At 33.7% G+C, this 17,980-nt stretch overlaps 2 protein-coding genes across 13 annotated transcripts in view; both read right to left on the bottom strand.

Moving 5' to 3' along the window:
• Window positions 1–268: 268 nt before the first annotated feature.
• ArgRS (arginine--tRNA ligase-like protein) lies at window positions 269–3,282 on the bottom strand. 2 transcript variants are annotated; one of them, XM_012373935.2, is made up of 8 exons: window positions 2,975–3,282; window positions 2,694–2,852; window positions 2,371–2,596; window positions 1,852–2,279; window positions 1,592–1,733; window positions 1,242–1,504; window positions 958–1,150; window positions 269–869 (listed from the first exon to the last, which is right to left on the bottom strand). In XM_012373935.2, the coding sequence occupies exons 1-8, from the start codon at window positions 3,020–3,022 to the stop codon at window positions 295–297; spliced, it is 2,034 nt and encodes a 677-aa protein (XP_012229358.2). In that variant the 5' UTR covers window positions 3,023–3,282; the 3' UTR covers window positions 269–294. The 2 variants fall into 2 exon arrangements, with proteins under 2 accessions (XP_012229358.2, XP_067211502.1); XM_067355401.1 differs by having other exon boundaries at window positions 3,070–3,281.
• Window positions 3,283–3,967: 685 nt separating this feature from the next.
• Window positions 3,968–17,980, bottom strand: part of sd (TEA domain transcription factor 1 homolog scalloped) — a 198,314-nt gene continuing 184,301 nt past the window's right edge. For 10 of the 11 annotated variants that reach the window (XM_012373732.2, XM_012373730.2, XM_012373731.2 and 7 more), the window contains 5 exons: window positions 12,220–12,375; window positions 9,930–10,145; window positions 9,129–9,358; window positions 8,802–9,036; window positions 3,968–8,211 (listed from right to left, as the gene is read on the bottom strand). In XM_012373732.2, coding sequence (XP_012229155.1) covers window positions 8,098–8,211; window positions 8,802–9,036; window positions 9,129–9,358; window positions 9,930–10,145; window positions 12,220–12,375 — 951 coding nt within the window. In that variant the 3' untranslated portion in view covers window positions 3,968–8,097. The remainder of the gene's footprint in view (window positions 8,212–8,801; window positions 9,037–9,128; window positions 9,359–9,929; window positions 10,146–12,219; window positions 12,376–17,980) is intronic. The other variant, XM_012373739.2, reaches the window with a different exon arrangement.

The following is a 17,980-nucleotide window of genomic DNA, read 5'->3' as shown; positions in this document are numbered from 1 at the left end:
CTAATGCAATATGTAGAACGTTTCTACATCCAATATAGAATTATAAAAAAATGAATAGAGCAGTTGAAGGAAAGATATTTTATATGAAACACTTTATTTTTTATACTTTATACAAAAATTAGAAATAAATTAGAAATTAGCATAGAATATAATAAAATAATTTATACTTTGATTAAGTTTTTATTTAATTTATTAAGTTTCTTAAATATTGTAAATATAAAAGACAAAAAAATCATAGAATTATGGAATAAATATGTGCACATATATGTATATACATATATGATCTTTATTCTTTTACATTCGTTGAACAGGTTTTAAGCCTAATAAAGCAAAGCATTTTTCCAAAACGATTGCAGTAACTTCCGTGAGCAAAATACGACCCATATGTATTTTCACAATCACACCAGCTTGATCCTTTTCCACACAATAGCATTTGTCATAAAATTCCATAAAAGCGCACGAAATTTCATAACAAAATTCACACAATGGATGCAAAAACAAATCTTGACTAATACTCAGAATCACATCGGGGAACTTTAATAGTACTTTGGCCAACTTCCATTCTTTTTCGTGCTCTAATGATATCGGAGTATCGTGAACACGTTCCCGCAATTCCTCTTGCGTAATATTCGCTGTTCTAGCAATAGAACGAATTCGAGTTAGAGCATACAGTAAGTAGACAGCTGTGTTGCCTTTGTCTTCCAACATCTTGTCGAAGGAAAATACATATTCGTGATTTCTATTGTGCAACAAATCGGCATATTTTATGCAGCCATATGCCACGGATTCTTGGGCCGTCTTCAACTCTTCTTCAGATAACACTTTGTCACGTTCTTTCTCTTTCAATTTCTGCAGTGCCCTTTTCAAGCCTGGATAAAATAATATATGGTTATTAAATTTTTAGAAATAAAATACAAGATAACGATATTATACTTGTGATTAAGTTTATTTTATCACCTTCATCTAGTAGCTCGGTAAGCTTTACAGTATCACCGGACCTGGTTTTAAATTTCTTCTTATCTTCGCCCAACACAACACCGAAGCCGACATGATCTATCCTGTGGAAGTCTTTTAGAATATCTGCTCTTTTAGCGCAACTTATTAACATTTGAAAATGCAGAGATTGACCAGCATCGGTGACATATATCACCTGTAAAATTACGGAGTTTTGTTATAGAGGATAATCTAATGATAAAATCTAATAATAAAGTGATATCTATAATGAAAAACATGATACTTGCCCACTCTGCTTTTTCTTCCTCGACACGTTGCTTAATAGCAGCCATGTCTGATGTGTCATAAGTAAAACCACCATCTGATTTTATAATAGTCAAAGGTATTCCATTACCATGTTTCTCTCCCCACATCACCTTCCGCCCATTATCTTCTTCTAACAAATTCTTTGATTCCAGTTCTTTAACTATTGATTCCATACGCTTTTGATAGAACGATTCGCCCCTTTCTATCAATTTAATGTCTAGTCGAGTATATACTTTCTCAAATTCTGCATCAAACAAAAAGTAATTATGAAGAAGTTATTCTTTCCATAATCAATAACTATTAAAAGAAAATAGATGAGAGCGTGTTTTACCCTTTCTAGATACATCACAAATCATTTTCCAGGCTTTTGTTATATCAGGTTCAAAAGCTTGCAATTTAACAACACATTGGTATGCACGTTTTTTAAATTCTTCGTCTGAATCAAATCTAGTCTTAGATTCTTTGTAGAAGGCCTGTGTATATATGAATATAATATATAACTTATTAATATATTTACTTATAAAATAATTTTATATTATATGATTATATATATGTATAGTTATACATATAGATGATATTATATGTATTCACCTGAAGATCTTGGATTGGAGGAGTAATCGTTGAATAGTTAGGAAATTTGTCTTGAAGATGTGCTATTAACATACCAAACTGTGTGCCCCAATCACCTACATGATTGAGTCTTAACACATCGTGCTCTAAATATTCTAAAAGCCTAGAAATACTCTCTCCAATTATAGTCGATCTTAAATGTCCTACATGCATTTCCTTAGCAACATTGGGACTCGAAAAATCCACAATCACTTTCTTTTTCTTAACATATGGAGGAGGAACTTTGTTCATCTTCAGCCAACTGCTCAAAGTAGATTGTCCAAAATCACGTTTTAAGTATATATTTATAAATCCTGCACCAGCTATTTCATATTTATCAATAAGAACAGATTTTTCTAACTTTGACATAATATCGTTAGCAACATCACGTGGGTTTTTCTTAGTGCCTCCTATAATAATAACATATCATATGATTAATGTATAATATAATATATATGTACGTATTGTGTAAATTAAAATACAGAAGAGATTGATCATTACCAGAACTCAATTGTCGCGCTAAAGGCATAGCACTGTTACATTGATAATCCCCAAACTTGGGATTATTACTAGTAGTTACTATCACTGGTGGATTTGATACGTTTGGATAAGCTTCATTAATAGCCTTTTGAAAGATTTTGCAAAGAGTGTTATTTATACTGATCACATCGTTGCTTTCAGATATGTTAGGCATTGTAGACGATTTGTCTTTTAGTGTTTCTATAGTCTAAAAAAAATAATGACAAAGAACGTAAGGACATTTGAGTAATTAAAGAAATGGTAACTTTGTTATAATATAAATTTTTATGCTATTAAAGACCTACCCTTTTGAGTATCTCTAGTCTGTGTTTCAGCTTGATATTCTCTTGTTGCAGTTTTTCAATCGTCTTTTCTTTTTCTTTTATCAGCAAACATTTAGTACAAACATATTGAGTATGGTACAACAATGCAATTTCACGCTTTATTTCACGGATTCCTTCCTCCTGTAAAATTAGATAAATGAATCGTAAAACTGCCGTCTAACCTAGCAGATGTGATAAGCGCCTTTAAATTATCGCAGATTTACAACATAATATTATATTAAAAATTAAACAGAGGCATTTACCGCTGCATCAGCCCGTTTGTGAAATTCTTCCAATTCTGATGCCAACATCGTTTTAACGCTTTTCGTTTCGCGAAACGTACTCAAGAGATACTCACGTGGTAAACTTGAAAGCGGCACCGTCGACAAAAGGGCAACTCGCCAATTAGAAACTTGGTTGATTAAAAAGGAAATATCGCAGTGAACGTCAGTGAAATGTATTCAAAAGAATAAAACTCTATTAGCACACATTAAAACATTTACACACATCAAAATTTCTATTAAAATAAAAATTTTCAATATAGAAATTTACGAAAGAAAGAGACACAGCTAATCTGCTACCTTCTTCCTCAGTCTGTGGCTTAAAACTAGTTTTACAACCGTTATATAGGTCTAAGATAAAAACAAAATAACAAATAAGTATTATTTTCAAAATTATATTAATTATCCTTTCATAATGATTTAATACAATTTTTATGTCGATTATATTTTCTTATATGCTTCTATTTTTAAAACATATTTTAATATTTTATGAAAATATGAATATCATTAATCAAATTATATTATAGCAAAAAAGCTACATGCAAAATAATGAATAAAAAAGAAAGAATGAGATAATATAGTGATATAATTTTATTTATTATAAAAAATAACTTTATTTTATTAATTTCAGAATCTGGAAAGATACACATGTGCTGTTAACTGCATACATTTATATTATTTATGTATAGTTCTACATATATAGAAAAAAATATTGATAAGATGTTTACTATTGTTTAATATATTAAAGATATTTTAGAAAAAAATAATTTTATACAAAGTATATATATATATATAAAATAAATAATAAAAAAAGATACAATAAAAATACACTTTTTTATATCAATCATTTATTTTCTCCATACAAATTATAAACATGTTTTTCAAATACTGTACATATACTGAGTTCTATTATATTTTTAAACCTCTAATTTAATGATATATCATTTCATTTATTTTCATTTACTTGTTAAAACAACTACTTTGATCCTCATTTCATTTCATTTCATTTATGATAATATACAGGTAGATTTTCTTGTTTCCTTTTTTTTCTCTGATCAATATTTTTTAATCATCTTTACAATCAAGCTCAATTCTTTGATATGGCAGTTCCAGGATATGAATAAATAGAATTTCAAAGGAATGCAAAATTTTGGAGGTTTCGTCAAATAAATTAAGAGGCCAATTGTACAGTCAATATTTTCATAGAGATAAAATTGAATTTAACGAGACAAAAATATAACAAGAGCATTTTACTCTTCTGTTATACTCATCGATAAGAGTTAAGAAATAAAGCAACTACGCATGAATTATTTAATAAATCTTATTCATCCAGATATTATACATGCATATAACTGTCCAATGATACAATACTGAAATAAACGATAATAGAAAAAATATGCTAAATAAAAATTAAACATAACCATCTATTTTTGTATTAAAATATTGCATGTATCATCTCTATGAAAATATTAACAATTTTTATACATTTTAATTTCAAAATATAAAAGTGGATTTATAAGGAGCTGCAAGCCAAAGGTTTCTCTTCTCGCGCGAATACTTATTACAAAAATGTAGCTGCTGGAACTTGAACAATTTCTCATGGTCTTCGTGTAAATATGTACAAAGATATTTAACAAATTTGATCGTATTGTATGTATTGTGTACATTGTGTATGCGAGTTGTTCCTTTTTCTTCTTTTCCTTAGTCTACTTCTGCGTTTTGTATTTCTTTTTTTTGTCGGGCCTCGATTTCCGATATCATCGATATAGAGTGAGAGAGTACTATTTTCTATCTTCACAGAAGACATAGATAAATATATATTTTTATAATCTTTCCTTATAAATGTAATTCGCTTATTTTAAAATCATTACGCGTAAATGTTAATAATATTAGTGTCGGTGCTCCTCTTTTTCAGTTTCATACTCCTTCCATTTGTCTTCGAATTTCCATTCCAAAATAAAAATCTGTACGACGGAACCGAATTCCTGTGAGTATCTTTCAAAAATATTGCGCAGTTTTGAAAACAATAATGTATTACTAAGAAATTCGAAGTATAAGCACAAATTCTATTTTCATCCATCATAAACATATAACATTACGAAAACGTTACGTGTTATATTTATCGAAATTACAAAAATTGCAAAATAAAAAACTTTGTTTCTAATGGATACTAACAAGCAAGGTATCGCATAAAACTTATTCGCATATAACATGGCTGTGGTTACAATTCCAGTTTGATTGTGATTTGCAAAATCACAATTTATATTGAAAAAAGATGCAATAAGTAATTAAAAAAAAACGAAATGATGAATTACTACTGACTAATATCTATTTGAGAGAAATGCTGCTCAGAATCACTCTCACGAAAGTCATACAGACAAATAGAAATACCACTAGAAAGTACTACAAGGTAGTACTCTTTTATTCCTCTCACTTTGAAGATCACTCTCAAATGGATACTAGATAAACGAAAAAAAGAAAAAAGAAAACGGTAACAATAAGTAAAAGATATGAAAGCTGCCAGTTTTCAAACAAAAAAAAAAACATTCACATATTAAACATAAATTCTTTTCTACTCCAGTCAACCATATAGTAAATTCACTTCTCATCTCAAATAAAAAGCGACATATTTCTGACTAAAAGAGAGATCAAAATACATTGCCACTTGTTCCGTAAAAATTAAAGTAAGAATACAATGGCTTAGTTTACAATTGTTTAGTACGCGTACCAAATACTAAATCTGCTTCTCCGATAGATATAAATCGTTTAGCGTAAAGTCTACACCAATCAAAGAAGCTGCTTTAGCACTTGGTACGCGTACTAAACAATCGGTGTAAACTAAGCCAATAAGTAATATTATCTTCTTAAAATATACACGATCTTTTCTTTCTTATGTTAATGTTCACTGCTCGATAGGCAAGTCCTTGTTTCGGGAACACACAACAGCTCGGATTAAAGAATAAGTAAAAATTTTCTGTGTATTTACACAGAATAGTCTATATGAGAGATGCGATTAAATAAAGTCAACTGCAGGACATGATCTTCTACTTGTTTAAACAATTGCCATTGAATTCATGAAAAATCTCTGTATACGAATTCTCCATGGTCCATGTATGTCAAAACGTATAAATTATATTATTAAGTACGAAATGTTTCGCAACAGAGCATTGATCTGTTATCAGTAATCTAAAAAATACTTTTAAAGTACAGAGATTTGTTATGCGGCATTGAAATCATCATAGAATTATCAAAGAATGTATTATAATTAGAATATTAACGCTCTGTATATTACGACGAGGCCGCCATATGTCTTATTACATGTTTCGAGATAGATTTCAATACACTCCTGGTGAAAAATGCCAAGGTTGAGTTTCGGAGAAATCTAAGTTCCTATCACATAATTATATATTCCATGATGGTGATCTGTTCTTCGATCGACATAATCAATAATAATCTGATATATCGGTTTGTAAGTGTAGTAGAAAGATAAAAACAAACAGAGTACGCTAAGTAAGAAAAATCATCCATCAGTAAGAACTATAGAAAATGACCTTAGAATACAAAGTAAGGCGATTATAAGAAATACAAACACATCCCTCTAACCTAAGTGTCGCTGCCTAAAAAGAGTGGGTGGGTTTGCACATTATCAAGTGCATTTTAAAAGATCGTATTTTAAAAATATATGTGTAAGTGTGATCATCATTCTTCTCTTTCTATCAATTTATTCATTGAAGATTAATTCTCATAATGATGAGAGTTCTCGTATGATATAGAAGCAATAATGATAAGAAAAGCAATTTTGCTAAACAGCTTAAAGAAACTCTTGTTGATAAACTTGATATATGATGCTTAATTTTTCTTGATCTAATTTTGATAATTAAAAATAATATTTAACTGCAATGCAATGTAGCACTTAAAAAGTCATAATGGCATATCTCTCGGTCACAAACCTCCATTTCTTTTAAAACTTAGAAATCACTTAGATAACTTTATACATGTTCATTTATAACAATGTAAATCGTAATTGCATTAGTATTTAACATAGATACTCTTATTCATATGTATGTATATTTGTGTGTGGATGTCTTGTCGGTTCTATATCGTCTAATTTAATAATAAAACTATAATACTAAATCATGTTGGGGGTACCATGCCTTTCCGAGGTCAGAGTCTGTTTCTTCGTTTTTCTTTTTTTTTCCCGCTTTTGGTGCATGCTTATATCTTTACGCAGTATTATACCAAAATTTATTGTCAATTTTAACTTAATTTATTGTATATATCCCCTTTATTAAAATCCCGACGAACCAATTCGCCGATCAAATGGATGATGATTGTGTGATCATAAAATATATATATATATATTATACATATGATTACATCTATTTTATTATAAAATTTATAACTGTGTGATATATTAAAGACATGTTGTGCTCAGCATACATGCAAGAATTTCTTCTTACAGTACGTCAAGCGCTTAGACCCAATAAGTTTTTAAAAGTATAAACTTTGAATCAAACTCAAGCTCGGGCTGGCCAGTACTCTATCGTACGTGTGTGTACATATATGTGTATTAGAGTCCTTTTAAGGAGTTTCACGGAAAACGTTCGCAATACATTTTCTCTATTTTAGTTTGCAATGTTACATATGTTACGCGAGTTTAACGATGAAAATGAGACATTTGGAGCAATTACGATATTTATTATACAATACTTAGAATTCCGTGCCTTTAAATTAATTTGTCTGCCGGATCGAGGACGCTACATTTATGACACCCATTATTTGCCCAGTATTTACACCCGTTTGGAGAGTAATTTTCTTCACACGTCATCGATCGAATATTTTCCATCGAAACTCACCTAACTATGGACGCGAAAATATTCTTGCATCAGTGTAAGCGTAATTACACCGACATATTCACGCAATATATCGCGCGCGCGCGCGTTATGTATGTTATATGTATGCATGAGAGTGTATGTGTGTACTGTATGTGTATTGTATTCTGTTTTCACAATATAATCATATATGTATACGCGTATGGATGATTTTTATGTGATGGTAGGCACTGATGGGGGTGGATGGCTGCATGGCGAGCAGGTTCAAGCAGGCTAGTCTTGGACCAATCTGTATATGTGATGCTGAGCACCGTGTTCAGATGTTGAAACTTCGAACACATATGCCGTACACAATAATGTTTCCTGCGTATCCCTGTTCGTGACAACCTGGGAATAGACAAAAGTCAGAAAAACATCGTGGCTACTAAAATGTAGATTGAAAGTATTTGTAACAAATTTTTTTTAAACTTGAAATATCTCTGAAACTATGGGAAACTAAGGGATAGTTAATAGGATGTTTTTGAAAGTTCTTTTCAAGTCCTTTCAAATGCATTATTTCATCGATCTTAGCAATTTTAACGGCCAGAAGACACCGAATCGTGTCTTCGAAAAATTGGAGGACGCGATTAGATGTCCTTCAATTTTATCAATAGCCAGAAAATGTCTAATCGTGCCTTCAAGAAATTTAGACGCGATTACACTTTTTCAAAGACGCGTAATCGCGTCTAAATTTTTCGAAAAAGTAAATAACATGTCTCTTTTAACGTAGGATAAATTGAAATAAAATCAAATGCAATTGTAAAACTATGAATATGAGTTTTAGATTAATAAGATTCATGAGTATATATAGTTAGAATTTAATAAAACAGATAAGAATTTGAAATAGCTCGGTACAGAATGACTTAGCATTTCAAATGATTTACATATTAGAAAATCACACGCAAGAATTAATATTAATGATAATATTGTTAACATACCTGGAGGATGGTGAAGTTCTCGAGAACGCTGTTCATCATGTACTTCTCTGGCAGGTGCTTCAGTTTGTGGATGAAATTTATCATATACTCGCACATAGGTGAACGGCTAATACGGTAAACAAACCTGCCATTCTCAAACCTGGCGTATTCCGTCTCCACCTTCTCCACCACCTGTTTTCCGAAGGAGCATACTTTCGTCGAACACGTTATCGTCATGTTCTCGTTGCTCTCATATCTATCATAAAAAAAAAGACAAAAAAACAAATGTAGTGCAAACATTACGTAAGATTAAAGTAGTGTAATCGAAAATCAGACATTGTTACTCACTGGCTCGTGACGCCGTAGAATGCTCCAGCTTCGTCCTGGATGTTACTATTGAGATCAGCCCAAAATTTAACGAGGAAAAAGGCCGCTTGCGGTCCTTTGTCATAAAGTTCCTTGAGGCCGCCTTTTTTCTCCGGGAATTTGTCATATATCTGTTTAACGTCGACCGCTTCTAGCAGAGGATCCGCGTAAGTTGCAGAACCTCCTATATGGACGAACAAGTGTTTGTGGTACTGAAAAAAAATTCACGCACGTATGAGTGACATGTTCTGTTATTGTAAATGTACATTTTAATATACGTCTATATTTTTATGCCTTAGAATTTTATGTCATGTCGTTCGGCAGACCTTCACTACAATGCATTGAAATCTTGTATCTTAAAGAAAGAAATGGTCTGGAATGTTAAAATGTATAGTCTATTCATTTTTATGCCTTATAATGTTATATTATAACATTTATTAGGTTAGAACTTTAGAATGTACATCTTCTTTCCTGTGATACATTAAAATTTTATATTTTAAACAATGAAATGGTCTAGAATTCTAGAATATAAGATTTCAATGCATCGCAGTAAAGTTCTAGGCCTGTCACGTGATATGATGTAAAATTCTAAGGCATAAAAATAAATAAAATGTACATGTTAACATTAATTATACATTTGTAATTTTTTTTTACGGGATTCCAATAAAATATGATTTTCTGTCAGTAAAATGTAATGCTTTTGCAGCATTTTTTATCTCGAGTTTGGCTCGAAATTTGTTTTCATAATTAACACATATTATTCACGATTAATATGCTACTCACAATGTCCTGATCTCTTTGCTGTTCCATGTAGGCCGAAAATTCGACGAGCCTGAGCTTGTGAGTCGCGATGGCTCGTCCTTCCCATGGCGGTGGAGGTTGCGCCTGAACTATGTCTCCGCTCGAGACTGCCGTCGCCGGTTTGCCGGTGTAGGCAGGCTGAGGGAACGGCTTGACATCCTGGGATGTTCCCGGTTGCAGGCCTGGCTGCCAGAATTGCTAAAAATATATTGCAAAGTTAAATTTTTAAAGACAGCACGCAAGTGTCGACAATTAGCGATTAGCGATCGGCCAATTTTTGCACACGTGACGTTCATTACTAATGAATGATTCGCTCATTGTTACTTAATGGACACTATATAATTGATGATTTAATTACCAAACATGTTTGCGTCAGATTTGAATAGTAATGTGATTGCACTATGCTGTGTTAATCGCATTAGTGTCAAGAAATAAAATAAAAATAATTAAGCAAAGAAGTTGACGAATCTATTTCTCCTGATTTGTTGAAAAAATTGTAAAAAGTAACTTTTCAGAACAATTGTTTGCACTGTGTAATAACTTATTATTTCGGCGCAAAAAAAAGGAAGATTTACAAAATCTTTTCCGCAAGCCATCGAGCCGTCGGGCGAGAAACAAGCGATAGGAAATGAAACGAATGAAAAAGAACAACAACAAACGACTAGTATCCGTAAAAAGACAAAAAAAAAAAAGAGACAGTTTGGTAAGCCACAACGACGTTTCTCGTTATGCAGGTACGTCCAATGTACGCATACATATGTAACCTGCGTGTATACGGTACATGATGCCTAGGTAATACATATGTACAAGATTAGAGCGACGGACAAATATCAACAATACACAACAAGGGCCCCCAGGGGCAGCGTAGCAGCAGAGCAGGGAGGTATCACTTTTGCAAGGGATGGTTAGTCCTAAACGCAAAAGCTTCCGCACGATGAAGAGAAGAAAGTGCGCAATTGACGCTACAGAGAACACCCCGCTTATCCCGCTTTCTTTCGCTCTTGTTCTTTCTTAATCCGATACGAAAAAAAGCGCGATAGAACAAAACACGATAGCAAAAAAGCAAAAATATAATTTTAAAAATAAGAGAAAAGCTATTCACCGCCTGTATTTGATCAATATTTTCTTTTCGTTATTTTGTTTTTTTTACACGACAAGATAAAAGTTGTACCGTTAAATCGATCGAATAATTCTTTTGGCAAAAACGTACTTTGTTTAAACATATCAAACACAATTTTAATTTATTTGATGTTGACAAATTTGTTATAAATTATTGCACGTTTATTGCATTATATTTATAGAAATTGATGCTACACATTTCCATTGAAACCAATAGCTTATAAATATGCGTTTTTTTTTCTCTAAATGTAACGATGTTAAAATTGATGCCATTCGCTGTAATCTTTCTGGCGCGACGTTTTAATTGCACGATATTAATCTCAAACTCTTGCGAAATACAAAAAAATTTATAAGTCAATCGACAAACCACACGGCAGTGATTGCTCTCGACAGGCGGATTAGCGGTTATCGGGCAAAGCGGTTAGGAACAGTCACGAACTTCAAAAGAAGAAGTCAAACCGACAGTACTAATAACAAAAGTAAAGTTCGTATCTCCTCAAAGACGACGAGACATTTGATGTCTTTCCTACGAAGCTTTCAATCTGTTAATATATGAATAGTATTACATAAATCGAGTGTCACAGTATGTACATCATGTATTACATTTTATAAATATATTATTTATTAGTCACTGAATCACAAAGAACAGTATTTTTCTCTATTTTTTTTGTTTAAACGGGTAATATCCGTCATTTGCACGTCAATGCTTTTATATATTGTAAAGTTTACCTCTATTTTCTTTAATATTAAAAATATCCGTATATCCTAAAGATTAAACACCGCAATACTACTTGAAAAATTTTCTTGGAAAAAGTTTTTTTTAAAAAATGTTCCTGGGAACAAGAGAATATTGTATAAAACCAATGTGTTTAATAACGAGTTTAGTTCATATTCAGCGCTTAGTTAAAAACGATCGACGAAACTCGATTAAAGAGTTAGTAAAATGATTACCAAACCGGAAGGGATCGCAGTCGTTTGTTTCACTTAAAAGCGATTGATCATGCGAAACCGCTATTACGATGATCGACTTGATTAAACTGCATTTTACGGCGTCTCGTCGTCTCACCCTAAAGCTCGTGGCTCTTTTGAAGAGAAATGCCGATAAAAAAAAAAAAATGTCTCAAGGGATTTCTTCTCCGAGATCAGGACTTACCGCTCCGGGATAGGACACAGGGGTGGAAGCATGAAGGGCAAGGGGCCCCACGAGGGCGGGGGGCATCTTGTTGTGTATCGCACTTCCTGCTGATACTATCTGGGCGCTCGACATGCTCGACATTGTCTGGAGCGCCTTCTCCTTGGCGGCATGATCCTGACAAATTTTCAGACCGATTAGCAGTCCCGGATGAAGTAATGTTCATATTATCTAATCCTTTTTCTCAATTCTAAACGCTCGAGAAAAGTCGTCGAAACTAAATTCATTAATAGAAACTCTCTATTAGGGAGTGGAACGATCAAATAAAATTTAATAACAGATTCAATAAATTTGCAGTCAATTGTTCTATTAAAAATATTTCGCTAAGAACCAAAACATTTTTGAACGTTTAACTTTAAACATTTTTGTAATTAAAATATGTATAATATGCTAAATGTTTCTAAAAAAGCAAAGCTTGTATAAATTTCACAAAGAGCTTTTTATTTTTAAATCATTTAAAAAACAAAAACTGCTCGCGTTTTTATAAATTAATTAAAGCTAAATCAACTTTAAATAATAAAATATGTTATTCAAGGTATCAAAGCATCCCACAGTTATATTTAAATTAGTAGAAATGAGTATGTGTTTTCTATGAAGTAATTTATAACAAAATGTTGAACAACAGAACAAATATAAGTATTTGTAATTAAGATTTGATAAAAATATTTAATATAAAAATCAATTCATCCTTATTGTTAGATTGATCTTTAACTGCATTTTCTGTAAATATTAGTGCACATTTTTTATGAATTATTTCGTGGAAGGACAAAACGCGATGTAAATCGAAAAATCGAGGAATTCGCGACATCCAGGACTCGTGATATCAATCAACAGTCGGCGGATAAATTCGTAACATTCTCAATGATGCGAATCAATTTGCCGCTCCCGGACGCGCGATTACCAGCGTCCCTTTTTTCTCCCTATGGTATTTTTTTTTTTTTTTCGTTCCCGTCCATCGCGCGCTGCACCGCACGCGATGAAATCGATCGCGATCGCGCAATGCAGTTGATTGCAGAAACAACAGCAGCGGCGGCGAGTCCGGTTGCAACAGAAATTCGCGGGAATTCGGCGCGCTTTTATCGGAAAGCCGTCGTTTTAATCAGCGCCCGACCGAAAATCGCTGACGAGGCGAACGAGAGGTCGTTCGTTGCCGTGACGTTCGGAAAATTGCCATGTCCACCACCACCACCATCATCAAACTCCGCATCGATTTACCCCTCGCGCCTCTTCATCGCACTCACTCTCTCATCCCCGTCCTCACGAGGGTGCGGGGATTTTCAATTTCGTTCATAAATCCGTAATGGAGGAGTCACTACGAGTACCGGTCGACCGGAATGAAGCGCCGCCCGCGTAACGATGCAATAAAGAATTTAGCCGACGGTGCGACCGAAAATCACGAGTTACATTTTGCTCTCGACATTGTTTACGCCCCTCGCGTGTCTACGTCAAAATACACAGAATATCCCAGAGAGCTGTCGCCGTTCCTATTTTTTCGATCAATTTGCAAGTGAATTTTGTTTAATGAAATTGTCGATGCATTAGCGTATCTTTGACTCGGAAATAAAGGACTCAATTCAAACTAAACATTTTCCAACTGCATTTAAACAATAGAAACATTAATTTTCAATTAACTTTACGTGAATTTCGATTTAACGGAATTTTAAATTAAATAATGTTTAAAAGTTCAGATATTTAGCAACACGTTGTACTATATCGTCAATCGAATTGGGCTTACACATGCTTACGCTTTAATATAAGTACATTAAACAAGCAAGCACTGACAAGTTGAGAATAAAGCCATAAGAAAGAACTTTAGAATTTGAAAAGAGAGGATTCGAATCTCAATAAATTCGATAAACTAGAATTTAATTAGAACTGAGCTTTTTCATCGTGATGTTAATTGTTGGCGTATTTAATACTTTTAAAATTAATTATAGAATAATCATAAGGCACATTTTATCAAGTGCAAAAGAAAAAATAATCGTCAGATTCACTATATCAAAGCAACAACTGTATGACTTTAAAGATGAGTTTTTCTGCAAATGATTATTTTTAGCACATTAACCACTAATCAGTTACAATTTTTCTATATTTTTAACGATGAATTGTTTATTGAAACAAAATAATATTGCAATTTTCAAAATAATTGACATTAGAACGACAGATTTGAAAAATAAGACTCAGTTATATATATTAAATTATTATACATATTCGCAGATTAGAAATGCACGTAGAAATTGTGCTTTATTGTCATAACTTTCACAATATTGTTCAATCTTGTAAGTTACGATACGACAATAATTATATGCAGCATTATAAAATTATCGGACATTTAAATTATTGATTTGTTCGTGTTTATTTGATATACTTGGTGATATAATCAAGGTAATATAGAAAAATTTGACAGATTAACCAGTGCGTAAGGTCGATTTGCAAAACAGTTTTCGGCCGTGCGCGAATTTTGCCGGGTAGAATGTAATTTTTTATGAATGTTGGATGACATCGATTACCCGCGAAAAGTCCATTTCGCTGTGCGGGCCGTTGTTCACGTTGTGCGGAGCGCGTGCTGAATTTGCAGCGGAAAATCAATTCGGTTAATTGAGAGGGTGCAGTCCGTGTCGCTTTTTTTAATTTCCACCCTCCGTCCCACACGCCACCTCGCGTTCTCTATCTACCTCTCTCCCTTTCTCTCTCTCCTCCCTCTCTCTCTCTCTCTCTCTCTCTCACCCTTCATCTCTCGAATACACGCCAGGAATGCAGAGGATTGGGCGGGTAACGGGGTTGGACATGTTTATCGACATTCTGAAACGCTGCTCGCCCGTTTTTGGGCACCTCCCCCTCCTCCCTCACAACCCCATCCTATAACCGTTATAACCCTCGCCCACCACCCCGTTATCGGGAGTACGTTTACACCGCAACAATTAATTACGCTGTAATGCTCAGTGCAATTATTTCCAAAATAGATAAAACGGCGGACGATCTCGATAGACTGTGATAGTCGGTGTAACCTTGTTTGATGGTCGGCGCGTGTAAAATTTGCATGCACAAAAGCTAAATCAAAATTGCGCAGAACGTAATACGCGTCGTTAACACAAAGAAAATAATAGATGTGCCGGAAAAAAATACAATGGGGAATTAAAACTGAAAATTCTAGAATTATTTATTCGGAAAATTTAACGTTTTCATCGTACGTTTTGGTGAACAAGGCAAAAAACCCAAATATCATTTCCTCTTTGAATATTGTTTTCCTCTTAATTCTATAATCTGACAGAAGTGCATTTAAAATACGAAGCTGGCAAGAAATAATTATTATATTTGATATTTCAAAAAGGAATAAATTTCAACTTTTATTCGAAATACTTTACAAAAAATCTGTGTCGCTAAAATTGAATATTTTACGCAATCAGATTTGATTGAAAAAAGAAAGCCAATGACAAAATCTCTTACCGAATGCTTGCCGGATTCTTATCACAATTGAGTTGCGCGTGTTTCAACAAGATAAATAGTTTCATTTAAACCAACGCTATCTCGTTAAAATATACAAGATACAAGACCAAAGAGCGCGCAATTTGCATAAGACGGTGCGTGAAACACGAATGCCGCTCGCGGAATTCTTTTCCTCCCTGGCCGCATAAATCGCGCGATCTGCAGCCGCAGGGGGTAGCAATCTCCCCTCGAGCAACAAGCAAAAGCCGCGATGCGACGCAGCGCGGCGCGGCGCGGCGTTCACCCTTCCTGAAACGCGGAAACCAGAAAATTACGTCACGGTGGACCGTACCCTTCCCGCGTCCGCTACTTTCCTGAATAATGTTCGCGGTATGCGGCCACTGCAGTTGCAGTCGCTGCAACTGCGGCTGACCGTGTTTAAAAACGGGAACCCGCGCAAGTATTTCATAAATGGCACCGTAGCACGAAACCGCGCGCGCGGAAACAGACGATATCTTATTATGCGAATGTCGCGCGCGCGCGCGCGCGAGTGTAATTAAAATTGCTCGAGAAACGCCGGTGTTTTTCTGAACTTTTCGAGGCTTCTAAGAGTCGAGGCGCAGTGAGAAATAAAAACAACGAGAAGAAAAAATTAGACATGCATATGTTATTAGCTACAAAATAACTCGCACAGCTACCAAATGTGTGATATTAAGAGCAGATTTTTTATTTAAATTTGAGACAAAACTCCTTGTAAAACAATATTAAAAGACATCATTATTTATTGCAATTTGCTCCTTTTTAAATCTAGATCTTAAAATTCAATTAAAGTTTATTTCAAATTAAATGTAAAATTTTATATCTATTCGTCTTTCAAATTTAGTTTGTCAAAACTTTCATTTTTTTTATCACTCAGCTTTCAATTTTGAATATATTTATGTCTTGACATTCTTCCATTTATCTTAAATGGTATTACTTTCGAAAAGTGGTGGTGATTATATTACGATGGTTTCAAATCGCTGAATCCTGCGCTGAATTTCACTAATTGGACAAACATCGGAGAAACAAGTAACAGATTTACATGATAATTAATTAATCATATCTATCGGCCGGGGGGAATTAAATGCTTTTGATAAATTATATTAAGCCTTTTAACTATTTGGTAATAGCGTCTAAATTACACGGAATATCCGAAAAAAATTTCGGTTTATCATCGTCGATTAAATGAAAGTTTTTTTCTTCGAACGAGAGTTTTACCGGAGTGTTGTATGCAATCGCACGGTTAATTTACACGCTCGGCTTGTTTTTCCACTCTTTTCTATTCCGAATATTGACCGTTTCTGTATAAACAATACTCTTTGTTCCTCTCTCTCTCTTTTTCTCTCTCTTTCTCTCATGCCTTCTGTCTCTCGCAATTTCACTACCCATCGGCAAAATGGAAGCACCACCGATTGCACCGCCGTGCTTTGATTTATTAACCGGCGCGCAATTGTTCGCGAATCGCTTTAATAATTCAGCTGTTGATTAAACGGGCTGGGTTCATTTTTACGCGTGATTTATCCCGCGGCAATGCTTCTCTCGATATGTGTATTCCCTCCCACTCATCGAAAATGATTCCGCAACGGCCATCGCCCGTTAATGCTCGCACATCGTCGATCGCGATTTAATATTACCACTGCTGCTGTCCGACGCAGGATTCTGCAAAAGGCGAATTGCAATACCAAAATACAAAGGTGAACCTCGATTACCGCAATATTGAGTATTTCAATCGATCAAACGATCGCTTCGATCGTTTGTAAAAGATTGTCCAATAAAAAAATACAAATCCTTCAGAAGCAGGAACTCTCGAGTTACGAATCTGCATATTCTCTTCTTCACATTTTTTTTTCATCAGAAATAAAATATTACGTGAAATCAAATTAGCTTTCATTTTCGTATGCGTCTTTCTTCCTGTATATATAATATCTCTTCTCAATCTTTAAGATTTAAAAAAATACGCGATTTTTGAAAAGTTAATGTGAAGTAATCTGTTAATCGTGATTTTTTTGGTGGAATTTCTTGTTTTATTTCATTATTTCACCCCGTAATAGAATATTATACGTAGTAAATAATCTTTTAAAATGTAACCATTCGATTATTGGAATATCGTATTTCCTAATAAATTCGGATAATCGAGGTTTCAGTATATCAACTGCACTTCGGAGAGAAATAAAAATCTGCCACTCGTCGGATTCAAATTTAATTCGACGTATCAACACGGCACGTGCAATATTTCATTCAGTATCAAACGACACGA

The sequence above is a fragment of the Linepithema humile genome, chromosome 5, assembly GCF_040581485.1.
Source record: "Linepithema humile isolate Giens D197 chromosome 5, Lhum_UNIL_v1.0, whole genome shotgun sequence".
NCBI classification, from domain to species: domain Eukaryota; kingdom Metazoa; phylum Arthropoda; class Insecta; order Hymenoptera; family Formicidae; genus Linepithema; species Linepithema humile.
Note: the sequence above shows the minus strand (reverse complement) of the source record. Positions and strands in the feature narration are given on the sequence as shown.